At 35.4% G+C, this 16,099-nt stretch overlaps 1 protein-coding gene across 1 annotated transcript in view; it reads right to left on the bottom strand.

Annotated features, from left to right (window-relative positions):
- The window catches only part of LOC108554849 (protein rhomboid-like), a 317,454-nt gene that overhangs the window by 24,545 nt on the left and 276,810 nt on the right, over positions 1-16,099 (bottom strand). Inside the window, 1 exon segment of the mRNA XM_017910257.1 lies at positions 2,133-2,245. Coding sequence (XP_017765746.1) covers positions 2,133-2,245 — 113 coding nt within the window.

Below are 16,099 nucleotides of genomic sequence, written 5' to 3'. Positions count from 1 at the left end.
CTACTGTGAACTTCAATTGTTCTAATTAATTCTCAAATTATATCCTGTCAAAGCTAACCCATTATTCATAATGTTCCTTTTCATATTGTATAGGCTGGCTTAAATCTTATTATCGTATAACAAAAATTGAAACGGGACAAGACGAAATGCTACTGTATATTATCATTGTTTCCATTGATTCGCTGTTATTGATTGATTATTTTATTTATTTGATTAATTATTTGATTATTGATTAGATTATTTTAAAGCCAAACAAGTGCCCATATTCCATTACCAGCGTAAGTTTAACAAAAATTGTACAACCGTACTTTAATAACCGATATAGAAATAAATCAAGAAGACAATGCTACTTTATGTTTCAACTGTTTCAATTCACTTACCGTCCTCCACATAATTATTATATACGCTACTTTTACGCTTTTACTATTACCTTCGCTTTCTAGAATTACTTTCTTAATTTCTGACCCATAAAGCACACATTAGACTCGCTATGAAATTATTTCTTACTTTCTACTTTGTTCCTGCTTGCTCGTACCAATTTCGTTCCTGGTCTTTGATCGTTAAGTAATGTCCGAAACACGAACAACTCGTTTCAATTGTTCGTACCCGGGATAAACTCTGCGTCTTAATTGAACTCGATTATGAGCTGGTGTAACGAGAGAGGCCAGAGCCAGGGGAGACGAAAAGGTCTCTAATTCCTTCGCACGATCCTTCATCCAATTATTCTTCCGTTTTCACGATCGCTCAGAATCCATTCTCCCGCACATCCTCCCCGTTCTTTCTGTCCATTTCTCCCTCGTGATTTCCGACCACGTTTGGTATCGTCCTCCGCCCACCGCCATGCCAGACGCAACGTTACGATCCTCCGCATTTACGGTGTCCGATGTATCCCGAATCTCCCTCCGGGAGTTTATTATTCATGCGCCCTATTTTGCAACGTTTTACTTTCATGACTGCTAATAACCCGGGATCTGAGTCTAATCGAATTTATGCAAATGGCAATTAGGTTTACACGAATGTGCGCCCCGGCTCGCTCTCTTCGTCCTGATACGTGTACCAGTCGTACACGCGTTCCTACGGATATACACGAATACACGAATACAAGAGACGCGCGTGCCTTCCATCCTCTCTTTCTCTCGCTCTCTCCTCTCCCGGCCCTCGTTTCACGGTTTACGCGACAGGGACGAACGCGAAATAATGGAAAGAGAGAGAGAGGAAGAGGAGTGGCGAATGGGAGATAGCGACAACATGCTGGAAAGGGAGGCAGAGGGAGAGAGGGCGAGATGGGGAGAGTAAAAACACGTTCCATGCTGGAAAATCCCGAAACACGGCAAATGGAAAGAGGGACAAATTGTGTTACAGAGAAGAAATAGAGTCGCGGCCTGGCAGTTGCAGCTGCGCTGCCGAGCATTTATGTGGGTGAGAATCGCCGAGTGATTTAAATTCAGGAATATCGTTGCGAGCATTCGTAGCATTACTGCATTACATGCAAGCGCATAATCACGCGTGCAACTATCGACAAGCCTGGCTCGCGAACGGCTGCGAACACTTGCGAACGATCGCGTTAAATGCACTTGGACCGAGCTTTCGCTTAATCGCATTTTGTTGACAACGGATAACGCTCCCGCCGTTTCCTTCCTTTTATACCGCCCCGCCATTTGCTCTCTATCACTCTGTTTTCTTTCATTCCACCAGCCGCTCTGTTATTCCCTCCCCGTCCTTATTTCCTACGCGTACACGCTCAAATGACACGCAGCGTAATTACGCGATTATTTATGCATTAATCCTCGCGATTCTCTGCAGTTCGAAATAGGAAAAATATATGTCGTCACGACAGCCGACGAAAATTAACGGGATAAATATATCTCGAGTACGTATCATCGAACGCGCGAATTTCTGCACGGTCCATAGATAATCGTGGACGCGACAGCTATACCTAAATGCGAAGCGAGTGAGGAACTATGAAATCCACCGAACGTGTTGCATAACCGGTTATTTTGTTTATAAGTGTTTCTAATCTCTACGATATCGCGCCGTGTTGTTCAGGGGTGCTGCTCTCTGGATTAAACCGGGAAATTACGTTAGCCGTGTAAACAAAATTTCGAAATTTGTAATGCATAGTGATTACTTACCGGCAAGAACTCCAGCCATGTAAACCGCCGCGATCCTCAGACTTCCGTGAACCATTTCCAGAGGAAGTCCCACGACCACCTGTACTCCCAGGTTAAATAGCAGGTGAAGCCACCTGAAATCCAAGCGCATACGTTCCCGTGTCAGACCTCACTTTTATTCAAATGAATACGTGCACGTGACAGGGTTAATTAAAGGAAAGATTATTCAAGGGAAAAAATGGGCATCGTAAGAGCGGGTTTAATTTTGTTTCAACTTAAGAATTTTTATTTCATTTTGTTATATTTAGCGAGATATAAATACGTCGTGTGTGCTTCTACGCGTACGATTTGATTATTCTCGTAATTATCGCGTTCGATGTAATATAGTACTCGTAAAATAGTCGGTATCAACGAATGAGACGGTACATCATACTCGGCGCGCTATACACGTTTCATATGGTATTAACTCTTTCGCGTGTTTCAAAGTTTTACGTTCCATTCCCATTCGCGCTATCTAAATCGTCGAATCTGGAGGTTAAGAGAAATTATAATCTACTTAGCAGGCGAGTCTTGATTGCAAGTAATCACCACCGCGGCGAAGGCGTATATTAACAAGAAATATCCCACACACTTGTTTCGACCTGAACTTATTTCAATTTTCCAAGTAACACGGGTTCCGTTGTAAATCCGACGATTAAAAGGAGGAATTTATTTCGCAAACAATAACGTTAAAATGAAATTTGAAAAGTATTTTTCTCCTCTTAATTTACATTGTATTAATTAATTAGTTGCTATTGCTTTTAATCTCTGATTCAACTTAACTGTTTAGTTGTTCCACGAAATCGCATACCAAGGTTCAAAAAATTAAAAATTTGTTTAAATTTCCAAATACGTTAATAGATATTTGTAAGAAATAATTTTATACGAAAAAGTGAGGAATAAATATAACAAAAGTTTTTAATATGAACTGTTACTGTCGAATTTGTCAATTTGAAATTAGTATTACGTGTATTCGATAGAATAAGAATATACGCATTATACATTCAATTTTTTATAGTCCTACCTACACAAAAAAATATATCGAAAAAATATATTTCAAATCAGAGTTTAAAAACTCATTACTAACATTAGATTTATCTTTAATATTTCAAAATGTTAATCCCATAATATTTCTGCTTCGTTAGATACGTACTGTAAATGGACATTTAGAAATTAGAATTATCGATAAATTCAAAATCAACGTAACACCTTCCTATTTCTATAATTTACATTAGTAAAGATAAATCGTTTATTTCTTTCAATATAAAATTTTCGATATAAAAATTCAAACTAATATACACGATAAAAAATTTAATCATTCGTCACAGCATATCTTATGTATTTAACAAGCAACAAGCAGCCAATAATACCGATTACAGTGTACGCTAGAATATACATACATACGTATAGAGAATGAAATATAAGCTTAATTGCTCTCACGCCAACTGACTAACTATTAACCGACTGAAATATCAGGGTGATTCGAAACCTGAGTACTTCCATGATTGATTAATTCATTCCGAACTTACTAGTGCTGAAAGTCCGATTACTTCTAAAGTACTTGATGATTAAGCATTGCCAATTAATACGTTGATCAACCAACTTCCGAGTACGCGATAACATCCCGATCGCTCTTAATTGACTCGTCTTTATTAGAAACAGCAGTAAACAGCATCTGTCTCGTATTCGAGAATAAATACAACGGAACATTAGCAAGAACAATAATGTAAAAATAGGCTATCAATAAATCTAGAAGTGTTTGAATACCGATGAAGCTGTAAATTAGGGACACCATTACCGATTTTGATAATTTGTAAATATACTTAAGTATACGAAAAATTCAGTTGTACATTATCAAACCTTTTGCGAATACCTTGGAAACTAAAACTGATCGTCTATCATTGTAAAAAGAAAAAATTGTTCAAAAAGTCCTTCAAAAGATATTTAAAAATCATCAAAATCAATAATAGTGTTTAACTCGTATGTTTACTGAAGTATTCCTTAAAACTTAATTGTAACTTCATATAAATTATTGTAATACGACTTTTAAATACAATAAAAGTTTGCAGGAATTATGATCCAGTGAGAGTGATCAAAGATTGCGATAGATTACAATACAAGAGACTTCGTGAAAAATACTGTATGAGTCAAGTATACCATACTGCTACTGCTACGTATCTCGACCTAATATTTATCAGCAGACACAGTTGCAACGTCTGGGCTAGGGTATTCCACGAATCTTACGCTAAGAACCGCCTCCACGAATTGAATATATAAATTATTTTGTTTGAAATTGCTTCTATAAATATAATAGTATCGATATCGTTACTCTCCGACATGTAAAATAAAAAAAAAAATGTCATTTAAATTAAACAAAAGCTATCGTATACCCTAATTTGTGATTTAAATTTGTTAGATACACGCTAGTTATAAAATTATCACTGTCATAAGACTAAACAAAATTAAATTAAATTCAACTGAATAGGTACATACTTTCTTTCTTCCAAGTTGAGAATATCTGATTGATATTTTGGTGTTCGCACAATGTTGCCAACTCGCGTGCTATTTTGTTGTTTATTTTGTAATCTGCTTGGTCTACCTTTTATCGCGTATTTATAGCGTTTCTTTTTCAGGTTAAATGGAATATTAGCTAGCCAATCAGATCAGCCTCGACACTTCACCAACGCTGATAACCCCGAACTCAAAGTAAGCTAAAGGGTACGAACCATTAGGCGACCAACCACTGGCATTAGAGACTGAGAAAAGGAAGTATATGATGGAAGTAAACTAGTTTATATTGTTTATATACATAGGTTTATGACGTGACGATTACTAAAAAAAGATTATGTTAGATTAGGAAAAGTCACAAATTCTAAGTAGAAAATGAGCAATGCTCGACCTTTGGCTAGGTCGATACGAATAATGAAATATAAAGGTATCATAAATATGCAAGCATGCAAAGGTCTTAACAGCTAGACTTGGCAGTTTCATCGGGAACCTTATTCGTTACAAGCGTAACGAAGGTGTTAACAGACACTTTTACCTAATTATTAATTCGTAACTATGAAATTAAGATAGACAAACGACTAATTTCCCTCACATTTCACGCGATGAAGCGAGGTTCGAGATCGCGAGGGGTGAATTAAAATTAGCCTGTTCGGGGTAGTGGCGCGAAAGCGAGTAGGGCGAAAGATAAAAGAGGAAGGAGAGTAGAAGGAACGATAGGATCGGTGATGCTTTCTGGAAAATTCGGCTCGTCGAGCCACGACTATCGCAACGACAATGGCGGACGGGAAAATTAAAGCAATTATGAATTTTATCTTGCCAACGCCGCCGAAACTTTCCTCGCGAAAAGGAAGATGATCAAGCTTATCCGGTACGCTCGGCAGCGTGGAAAGGCTCCTCGAGATAACATTCGTTTGACGCGTTTCGCCCGGTTTCCCTTCGTCTCTCGTATTCAATTTCCAATTTAACCAACGTGCAATCTCTTTCTTAACGGTCCGAGTTTTGACAAATTAACTGTCGCAAAAAGGCGAACGTGTAATCTCCTAGGCATGAAAGATGCTGGCTATATAAATATCGCTAACTTTGTCGTCGTTATCGCTGAAATTACCGAGTGGAAGACGATGCGTTTGCTGCTGCGACATTGTTGACTTTCGTCAAAGTAGCTGCAGGGTGTTGCTACACAGAGCAATGATTGCGTGCAGAAACCATAACATTTATGTCGTATGAGTGAGAAAGTCTTCGGCCAAATGAGTATGAACGAAAAATATTTGGGTTAAACGTCGGAAGTGTGAAGAAAAAAGTGTTTGATCCGAGTTCTTAAGATAGTCGTGTGAACGAGGATGCATAATTACCCATGGTTTCAGATGGATATATATCTGAATGTGTCTAATGAATGGCTGTGAAGAATGGATGTTAAAAAATGTATTTTAGGTTGTTTCAAGGGAACAAAAATAAATGGTGATTGTTATCGAGTGATTCACTGACGGTTATTATTACAGAGAAAATAGTCGTATTAGTAACGCCTGTATAAATAGAATTCTACGTATAGTACCATAAATTCTTTACTAATACCTCGCGAACTATTAGGTGCCAAAATAACGAATGTTTTACATTTAGTATCTACTTCTTCTCTTTTGCCCCCAAAACATTTTATACCGACCAGCCACTCGTGATTTTTGGAATAACATTCGAATAAATTTGAGTTCAATACTGCGAAAGGAGTCTTTGTTTGGATGGCGTCACCCTGCATCTGGATCTATGTTTGCCTCGAGGAACCATCAAGCTTATCAATTTTCGAAGCAGGACTGAGTGACGCAATGGGTCGTCATAGGGCCTATAAGAACCAGGCTGAAGGGTTCGAGGGGACACTTTTTGACAACCCACCGTCTGAATCACGTATTTCAGAAGACTCAAAGCCTCTGCGCATTTGTACCACAGAAATGAAATAAAATATAATCAAAGTTAAAAGTTCAATCTCTATAAATCCGAATTTACCACAATACGTATTACCTTCGTATATTCGTAAAAATTAACGCACGTTTAATTAATAAAAATTCGAGCGTAGTAAAAGTTGTCATTGCCACAGAATTCGTAATAATAATTATAGTACAGATATAGTTTTATTAAATATAATTACTGATTTATTAACTAATACCTCACCTCACTTGTTTCCTTCATTTCATCCTTTACACTTTGTCGCAATAAATATTACGTTCAAAAATTTGCTTTAACATAATGATTTCAGTGATCAAAATCTCTTAAATGTTCAAGAAAATACACATTTGCCATAAGCAATTATTATATAAAAATTACAAGACGGTTAGTGATACCATTTATTTTTAAATATTTTCAGCATTATTACCCTTGGGAATATTATTATGAGAATAACCGCATGACACAAAATCTAATAGTATTTATTCGTAAAATTCATTAACGTATATATCTCAGTTTTCTTCGCGTTTTCACTTTCATATGCCTTAAAAGCAAATTACCCTGTCATAAAGTTTATACTTCGAGAGATCACGCGACATAGAGCGATAACATTACGTCTCTCATGATCAGGTCAAACAATGTAGAAAGTCAAGGGTTAACCAAAACTGTTTTACTATCCATCCCTATCATGTTATGACTCTGTCCCCTTTCCAGAAAACGCTTTTAGAACGTAATGTAAGGGAGAAGTTATTAAAAGTCTTAAGGCATTAGATACAAGAATTGGCATAACCGAACGTTAAAAATAAAAACGAATTTATTTATTCCTGAATATTAACAATTAATTAACGGCCAGCATTCAAAGTTGTTGTACCTATATTGTGATTTACGTACAATTGTTTTTGTCAAAGCTCGAAACAGTTCACACTTTAGAGGGTGAGTCTTACAAACAATATACCAAGACCGGAAATATTTCTTACGGATGTACACTGCACAAAACTGTTTGCTCGTGAGTAATTCCGCAATAGTAACAGTAACTTGGCTACATTGGAAATCGCAGTAGTTGTAAACTTCAACCCTGCTGCATTCCTCATTTACACTATAGGTCTGCATCCCGTCAAGTCACGAGACATGAATAAAAACTATGACATTTCAAAAATGTTAAAGATTATAAAATATTATTATAAAATTCTTGAAACATGATGAAAAGGTATTTAAAAACATAACGTTTACGAAAACGTGATCATTTTATATTGACCAGAGAAAAACTGCAAGGTTAAACTTACATGTAGGTTCTCCTGAGTAATTCACTTCGAATCGACTGAAAGTTCGAATCAATTATTTCGAATATGATCCGAAACTTGCAAGTTTCGAAAGTTTCGATAGCTTTAAGAGTCTTGAGGGTAGTAAATAATATTTTTAGTAGACCAGAATTGACGTGAATACAGAAAAGTAAAGCGTAAGAGAAAAAGAAGTTCGTGCGTAGAAGCAGTTAATAAAGAAATCGATGACTCATAACGATAAGACGATACGTGCGTGGAAACAGTATTCTATATATCTGCAAAAATCTTTTTTACGTTTTATATTTGCAAAACAAGATTTTTATTAGTCTAATTATAAAGTTTGTTTAGTTAAACCACACACGATATAAATTCAAGCACATTTGGCTATTTAACGAGTGATTAAATCTTATATCGCCTATTAAATAAATAGATACAATCTATCAAAAGTTTCAAGACTTTTGAGGCTTTCAAGGCACAGGATATAAGATTTTCTACCCCTAGAATCATATTCACAACAATTTTAATCTTTATGCTCCTAGAAACTTCAGATCATTTCGAAGTTGAAATTCGAATGCCAATTAATAGGTACTTCAAACCGAATTTATAAGAAATTATAGCAATTCTATAATTCAAATATAGAACGTTTCGTTTATTGGGATACGACTGAAAATAAGGTGGTATTAATGACTTTTCTACTGTGAGTATAGACAATGGGGTAGATATCAGATACAGTAAAATAACATAAATTTCCACAAAAGTCAAGTCAATGCAAATCGCTAGCTCAACCCTGATTGGTTGTATCGAGATGTTATGTCGAATGACGACAATTTGGTTATGATCCATGATGTAACTCGTACTACTTCAATTACGCTGAATAATACCACACGATATGCTATGGTATTCATTTCAGTAAATGCTACTACATTGCGAATAGACAAATTCACACTTCCATTTAAAAAATTTAATTTGACTTTGATAACTTTCCTACCTTCACATTTACAAAAACATTACTTACACCACCTAATGTCTTCCCCTATACCAAACAACTTCTGCAAGAACATTTTTCCGATGACTCTAATTATTCGTGAGATATTCAACACTCCGAGTTAAACAAAACACGCCATATAATTCAAGAATATTCATTCACTGAGAAAAATTTTCTCTATGTATTATACACGAGGAACTCGGTGACCACAATGAAACGCGTAATTAAAGCAGGAAATGCTCTATACCGCGTATAATAACGCAAGAACGAAATCGATGCAAAAATCAGGTTGTTTTCGTGGAAGATGCCAGAAGGAAGTTCTCAGATGGTGGCAAAGAATAAAACTTAGACCGACAGAGAAATTCCAGAACGGAGTTGGATTGCCTGACCTGCAAGCCGAGTCGGTCGGGTAAAACGTGAGCCTATTAAGCGCACAATTTGCATCCTCGACGAGTTTGAGGATCGTCGCGTCTAGTTGCAATGCGGTCGACGCGCCGAAGAATGCGATCGGCCGTCGAGACGCTCGAACAAGTTCACGGGCGTCGTCGTCGTCGTTGCGATTGTCTCTCTTCTCCCTGCGAAACGAGTGTCACGAAGCGAATCAAAGAGCCTGCGATTAGGTCAACGCGAAACTGCCTCTGCTGGAATTCCAACGGTTCTTCTGGAACGCACTCGTCGAATAGGAAAGAAGTAAAACCGATAGGCTTTTAACGGAAAAGCGGTCTGGTTGAAATATTAACGCCGCGCCGGGAGAAAGTAGAGCCATTCGAAGTTTCAGGGAAGAATACGTATAGGTTGAGTTTTCAGTAACGAGAAACGAGGGAAGAAGAACGTTGAGATTTGAGTGATATAAACGAAATGACATTGATATCTTCTGACTTAACACCTTATTTTACATTTATGTTCGGAAAAGAGATCTAGAACAACTTTCCGTGCTTATATTATCGATATCTACGACGAATCTTACGTTAATTTTAACGTTATTTTAAAATTTATAATTCTTTACTGCAAAGAGTTTTACAAAGTAATACAGTTTTAACTGAATTTTTTCTATATTAATTATGAATTTTTTATATATTATAATTTTGAGTCTGTTTTAATTGTAACTCCTCTGCGACATAACGAGAGTTATATAGTGACGTTCTACCTCTGAGGTCCTCGTAATGATGCAACACAAGGTTTGGAATCTCGATCATGAATTTTATTAATCTTTTACGTCACAATAAGTTTCGTGCACATTACGTGTTTCTTATCAAATGATGCGTTAACCATGCGAAATTTCTTGAAAATGTAATTGGACAAAACAATTTCATATTCTGAAAATAATAACGAAGATTTATTTCCAAGTACAATTATTTTTGTACTGTAACCATTTGTAATGTAATTTTACAAAGACTGTTAAAAACGTCAAGTTTAATAATTACATTAGATATTCGAGACCACGCTACATTGTAAATCATAATAAAAATTGAAGATCATTGCAGGAAAATATAAGTTCACTTTTAGCGATTTTCTCATTTTTATTGTATTTGTTACGTTCGTATTTTACTTGAAGTTTTGCAAAAGGTATAACGAATTTTATGATAATTAATATTTTTCTTAATACTAATTTGCAGCAGAGTAGCAAAAATACATGATTAATTCCAAAACCAAGCAAATATAAAATTTCGACGATACGGGTAATAGTAAACAAGAATTCTTAAGCAAAATGTAACTTTAATGATATTAATCGTCTATAACTTCATAGTGTTACAAAGAAAAATAATTAACTATGGATTCTAACGAAATTAGAAACTACGAATAAACTAGTTCTTACTACATATATATATTAACAAAATACCTAACAGTGATAGGTAGATAAGACAAATTTTAAAAAGTATAGGCAAGTACATAAGTATATAACTTCCAGTAATGGTACGGCAAAAAGTTAACGTTTCCATGATCGAATGCCACTACTGTATCAAAAGATAGCAAGCGAAATTTCAAATAACACTACGAGAAATAAAATTATCACGCGGGGTAAAACGTTAGAAACGAGTTATGAATTTTTCGTCAACTCGCTGGTACACCGTTGACTTTCCCGTGTTTTAAGATGATGAATGTTCGCGGGGAAAATACTCGATGAGACGAGGAACGTGACGTTGCGAGACACGGGAACAATTCTGTAAATGCAGAGGCGAGCCGAAGGATACGTAGACATCGATTCGTGGAAAGTACGCAATCCACGAAATGGAGCATGCAAAAAGGAACTAGGAAGGCTCTTCGGTGTCTAGGACAGTCGGAAGCCAGTAGAAGGAGGGCAGAACGATAAGACAAGAGAATAGATACCCCCTTTGTGAGGGTAAGAAAGACCGCTATCCGTCATTCGTATACGCGAGATAGAAATTTCGATCCAGTTGGATCATCCTTCGGTAGGGCTGGAAGCCGACAATCCGGTGTAATTCGTCCACCAAGACAATGCTTGGAGGATTCGCCTAATTGCTATCCAATTAACTGCAACCACTACCCCTCTCTGCCACGTCCGACTTCCCCTAAATTCTTCCCCTCTGTCTGCAACCGTTTCGTAGCGTGACTCGAATAATATTGTCGTTAAAATGCACGCCGGATTTCACGAATCGATCTTACCGATTTCAGAAGAATAGAGATGTCCATGACACGCCAATAAATTGTTTCGCATTTTCTCTACGACTCGTCCGCTTCATTCTTGCTACCAGAGCCCAACTATAGCGGTTTAAATTGTCCATGATAAAAGACACACTCGTTGTATACCATTAAGGAAATTGCGTCTTCCGCTCTGCGACTACGAGCCATTCGAAACAACAGTAATTACAGAAAGGGAATGATTAATTAGAAAAGTAATTTATAAGTAGCTGTTCATTTGTTCCGACCGCTTGGACTGCCCGTCGAGCCTTTGGGTCTCCACTTATTTGAGCTTCTTGAAAAACGCGTAACGTCGTGTTCGTAAGAAAAAATAATGAATGTAAAGTGGAGTGTATATATTTAATATAAACAGCGAATGAATAACGACAAAATTTCTAACGACTTGGATATTTTTGGTTTAAAGATTACATATTGTCTTTGTACAGCAATTGATATAACATATTTTGTAATTACTGTAATTAGAAACCTTCTCGTAGATATTTTACATCTACGTTTAATGACTGCTAAAAGTCATCAAAGTATACACTCCACCATATTAATTGTCGTTTTTCTGGTTCAACACTTTGGGGGATTGACGTAGCGATACGATATACTTCCAGAAATCGGTGACGTTTTCACGGTAAAATAATAATTTTATTTCTTATATATCTTATTCTACTATTCGTGTTCCGACAAAGTAACTTTCTTAATCCTTACAGGGACTAAAATGTCCGATTTTAAACATCGAATTAAAAATTTTGAATTTAACGCCATAGTTTGTATCACTTGACATTGCAACTTTCCTCATAATATAATTTTAATCAATTTTTCGATATATTGTTCGATATTAAAAAAAAAACTGTTTCGTACGAAAATTAATCGGTATTTAATTAACATGAAATTGCAATTTTAAAAACAAATAAAATTATTTTCGACAAAAATTCAAGCCTATTGTAAAGTCTTTAAAGTTTTCTTATCGACATAGGCAGCAGGAAAACAAATTTAACAATTTGCTGTACTATAATATTAGAATGATTTGGAACTAGAAAGTCACGAATCGATTTAAATTAGGATACTGTTTTGCATTCAGAGTTACAGTTTTCGAGCACTTCCTCTATCCTGTTCAAGTATTTACAACCTCGCTATCAGTGTATCTATTTATTATCACAATACTGATAACAGTCAATACACGAGTTAATACATCTATGTCCACTTATTTTAATCTAAACGAGATACGTTGACGTTATATATTGTCGAATGAACACAAATATCGTGACAACTGAGTTCGTGGTGCAGCCAGTCGTTGAATTCATTTGGTTCTAGCATATACTGTTACGAAATTAAAAATATATACTTATATACGCTTAAAAATCTGATAATCGAAATTTCTTAAAAATAAATATTTTTTAGAATTGCATCTTTTTTACCACAAAATACCGATTAACTTTTATTCGAAACATCTTTTCGTTATCACATAGCAAAGATGGTATAACAATAAGCTATCAGATGGCAGATAGAATGCCAGAAATAAAAATATTGGAAAGAATTTAAAAATACCAACGTTACGCGTTACGCAAAGAAATAAGTAAAAAAAGATTGCACTACTTCCCAATTTGAAAACTACAAAGTTTATAATGATCGTGTAACTAAAATATTAAAAAGAAAACATCCAACGGATCTAATTCCAGTAATAACACGAATATAAATACAGGTAGTCCTCCTAACACGGCATCCTATAACACGGTTTCACTATAATACGATTCATAAATTGTGGGAACTCTCCTACAACATGGCATCCTATAATACGGTTTCGCTCTAACACGATAAGAAAATTGCAAAAACTTTTGTACAACACTGTACTTCTACACGAGCAGTGATAACGAAGACATTTATTAACCCTTTGCACTCGACGACTTTTACGTTACAGAAAAATAGTAATTCGAAGACTTTCTGTCATAGAGTCGACGATATTTTTAAAATGGTAAATGAGAAATCACATGCAAATTAAGACATAGAATTATTTTTCTTCGACATTCCACACAACGTTAGGTAATTTTAAATTTGATATATTAATTAACGTCGATCATTAGAATCTGATTAATGGTGACTGAGAGTCACCTCTCGAGTGCAAAGGGTTAAATTAAAGTTGCGTTAAATTAAAATAATATTTTTGTTTTGTGTTGTACATAAATTTATATTTTTAATAAAAATTAAGTTGTTTATGTAGAATTAAAAAGAAATTTGATTTTAGTATGTTTTCGAAAGGTAACCCTCCTTTTTGTACTGGCTCTGGATCTCATACAACACGGTTTCATACAACACGGTTTCATACAACACGGCATTTTCTAGGAACCTATCTACCGTCTTATAGGAGGATCACCTGTATTTAAATTATCTCGAATGTCATCTTAAAGGATACTCGTATTCGTGTATTATATAATTTGCCAAATGTCTCTATGCATAAATTTCAAAATATATCAAGAACTCAAAGAGAAGAAAATTTGTTTGTTAGACAGATTCATAACACGCCTCTCTTCATATTCTACTTCTATTAAAATTTATATGTAGTCGTGTTTTCCACGACTAATCGTTAAAATAAATCCCAAATAATAATTAAAGGATTCAATTATGATTTACTAATTTTACAAAGGCAATGGATATATCCTACAATTAATTTCAAAGGAGAGAATTAGTCGAATAACGAGATAAAGCTAAATCGGCACAAGAAGGATCATCAAAAGGAGATCGTAGGAACGATCGAAGGATCATCGAGCGAAACCGATTTGAATAGAAGTTCGCGGCTGAGCAACGGGATAAAGGCAGAAGGTGAAGTTTCAGCAAGTTGACTCTGATGTTCCGCGGACGCAATGTCGTCAGCCGGTCTAACTACTTGCTAGTAGTTAATTACGCCCCGAAAACTTCTTACTTATCGTTGAACCGTGGCCGAGTTTGCAGAGGCTGATGTCTCAGCGTTTCACGATTCCTAATAACGAGCCGATGCAGCTCCGCTCTTTTCGACGCCCGACTTCCTGTTATCGCGAACTTGGCGAGACCCACCAACCATTTCGATTCTATTTGTTCTGTCATCGATAGCTGTCACGCGATGCACAGCTCCCGGCAGTTCTAATTCAGCGTTCGTTCCACGTCAATTAATTAATATTTCTGTTCACTTTGTTGGAATTCGAAAGTCAAAATTTATTTAGTTATTACTTTCATTCTGACGGCTTTTTGAAATTTCGTCTAACTCATTTCGGATCAAACGGTTTCAACGTTTCGTATATCGTCACTAGGTCGTTCTTGATTGACGACGATCAGTGACGGATGACTTTTTGAAGAAATTGTGTAGCTTCGAATAGTAAGTGAACTGTTTTCGTTTTCATATGCCGCGTGCTACCAAGTCTAGCATTTATATGGACCCTTGGTACGAATATGTATTTTACTATTGCATGGAGTTTCCGAATTTGAGGTGCAAGGGTAGGGGTTACAAACGGAAAAACGAACTGAATTATTTCTCCATACTCCAGGTACTTGGTGCATATGATGGCCAAGCGTCAATGTGCTATCGTGTTTTACCTGAGGTAACGGAGCCAGCAATATGGTATTTTCTAACGAGTAATAATATTACAAGTATTTCAAGGATTAACACGTTTTATCCTCGCAGTTGTATGATATTTTTAATTTCTCTATTTGTATTTTTTAGATTCGTATCGATTAAATATGGGTATATAAGCGCATCAGTATTTAAATTGTTGCGTATATTTCTAACAATAGATGAGACATATCAAGATATAGAATATGATCTCATAGCAGAAATTTCAGATAAGCAGAACAGCTGTAATTAGGTAAGCCATCCGAACTCGTTTCCTGAACCTCACTGTAAATATCATTATATAATACTTACAATTCTCACAATTTTGTATTGAAAAAAAATTATAAATATTCTGTATACGTGAATAAATAAGAGCGTGTAATCTTTGTATTGAAAAGTTTTGTGGTTTCCTTGATAAAAATTCCCAAAAAGTCCTTCTGACCCGAATTAGTAGAAGACACCTTTAAATGCTCACAATGCTGATATAATAAATAATTTGTTTTATAATGGAACAATAAAATTAACAAGAGTTTGCTGATTTGTTGCCCCGAAAAATTAAATTAACGCTAAGTTAACATTAAATAATGTAATTGATTAATTATACAGTATAATGAGTATAATTTATTATCTTATTAAGCGCGTAGTATCCCTTTACTTTCATTATTTCTAGTAGTTGATTTGATATACTATTTATTAGTTTCCTTTTTTTTTAAAAAAATGTTTGGGGCAATTTCTTATTTTAATGACAGTATTTCCTTTTCTAATAATTTTACAAATCTTATTTAATGATTCTTTTGTTCTACGTCTTTTTCCAGTTCATATCATAGATGTTCTATAAAGCTTAAATCGAGACTATAAGTTAGTCAAAGCAGTACGAATGTCATTATTTTGCATAAACTTCAAAAAAATTTTTGCAGTGTACTTCGGATTATTGTACCGTTGAAATACAATATCATTTCTGAATTTTTCTGAATAGAAAAAAAAACAAATTTTCAAAACAATGTTACGAGATATAAAG

This window comes from Eufriesea mexicana, unplaced genomic scaffold (assembly GCF_001483705.2).
Source record: "Eufriesea mexicana isolate 0111107269 unplaced genomic scaffold, ASM148370v2 scaffold50, whole genome shotgun sequence".
NCBI lineage: Eukaryota > Metazoa > Arthropoda > Insecta > Hymenoptera > Apidae > Eufriesea > Eufriesea mexicana.
This window is presented reverse-complemented; position numbering and strand designations above follow the sequence as displayed.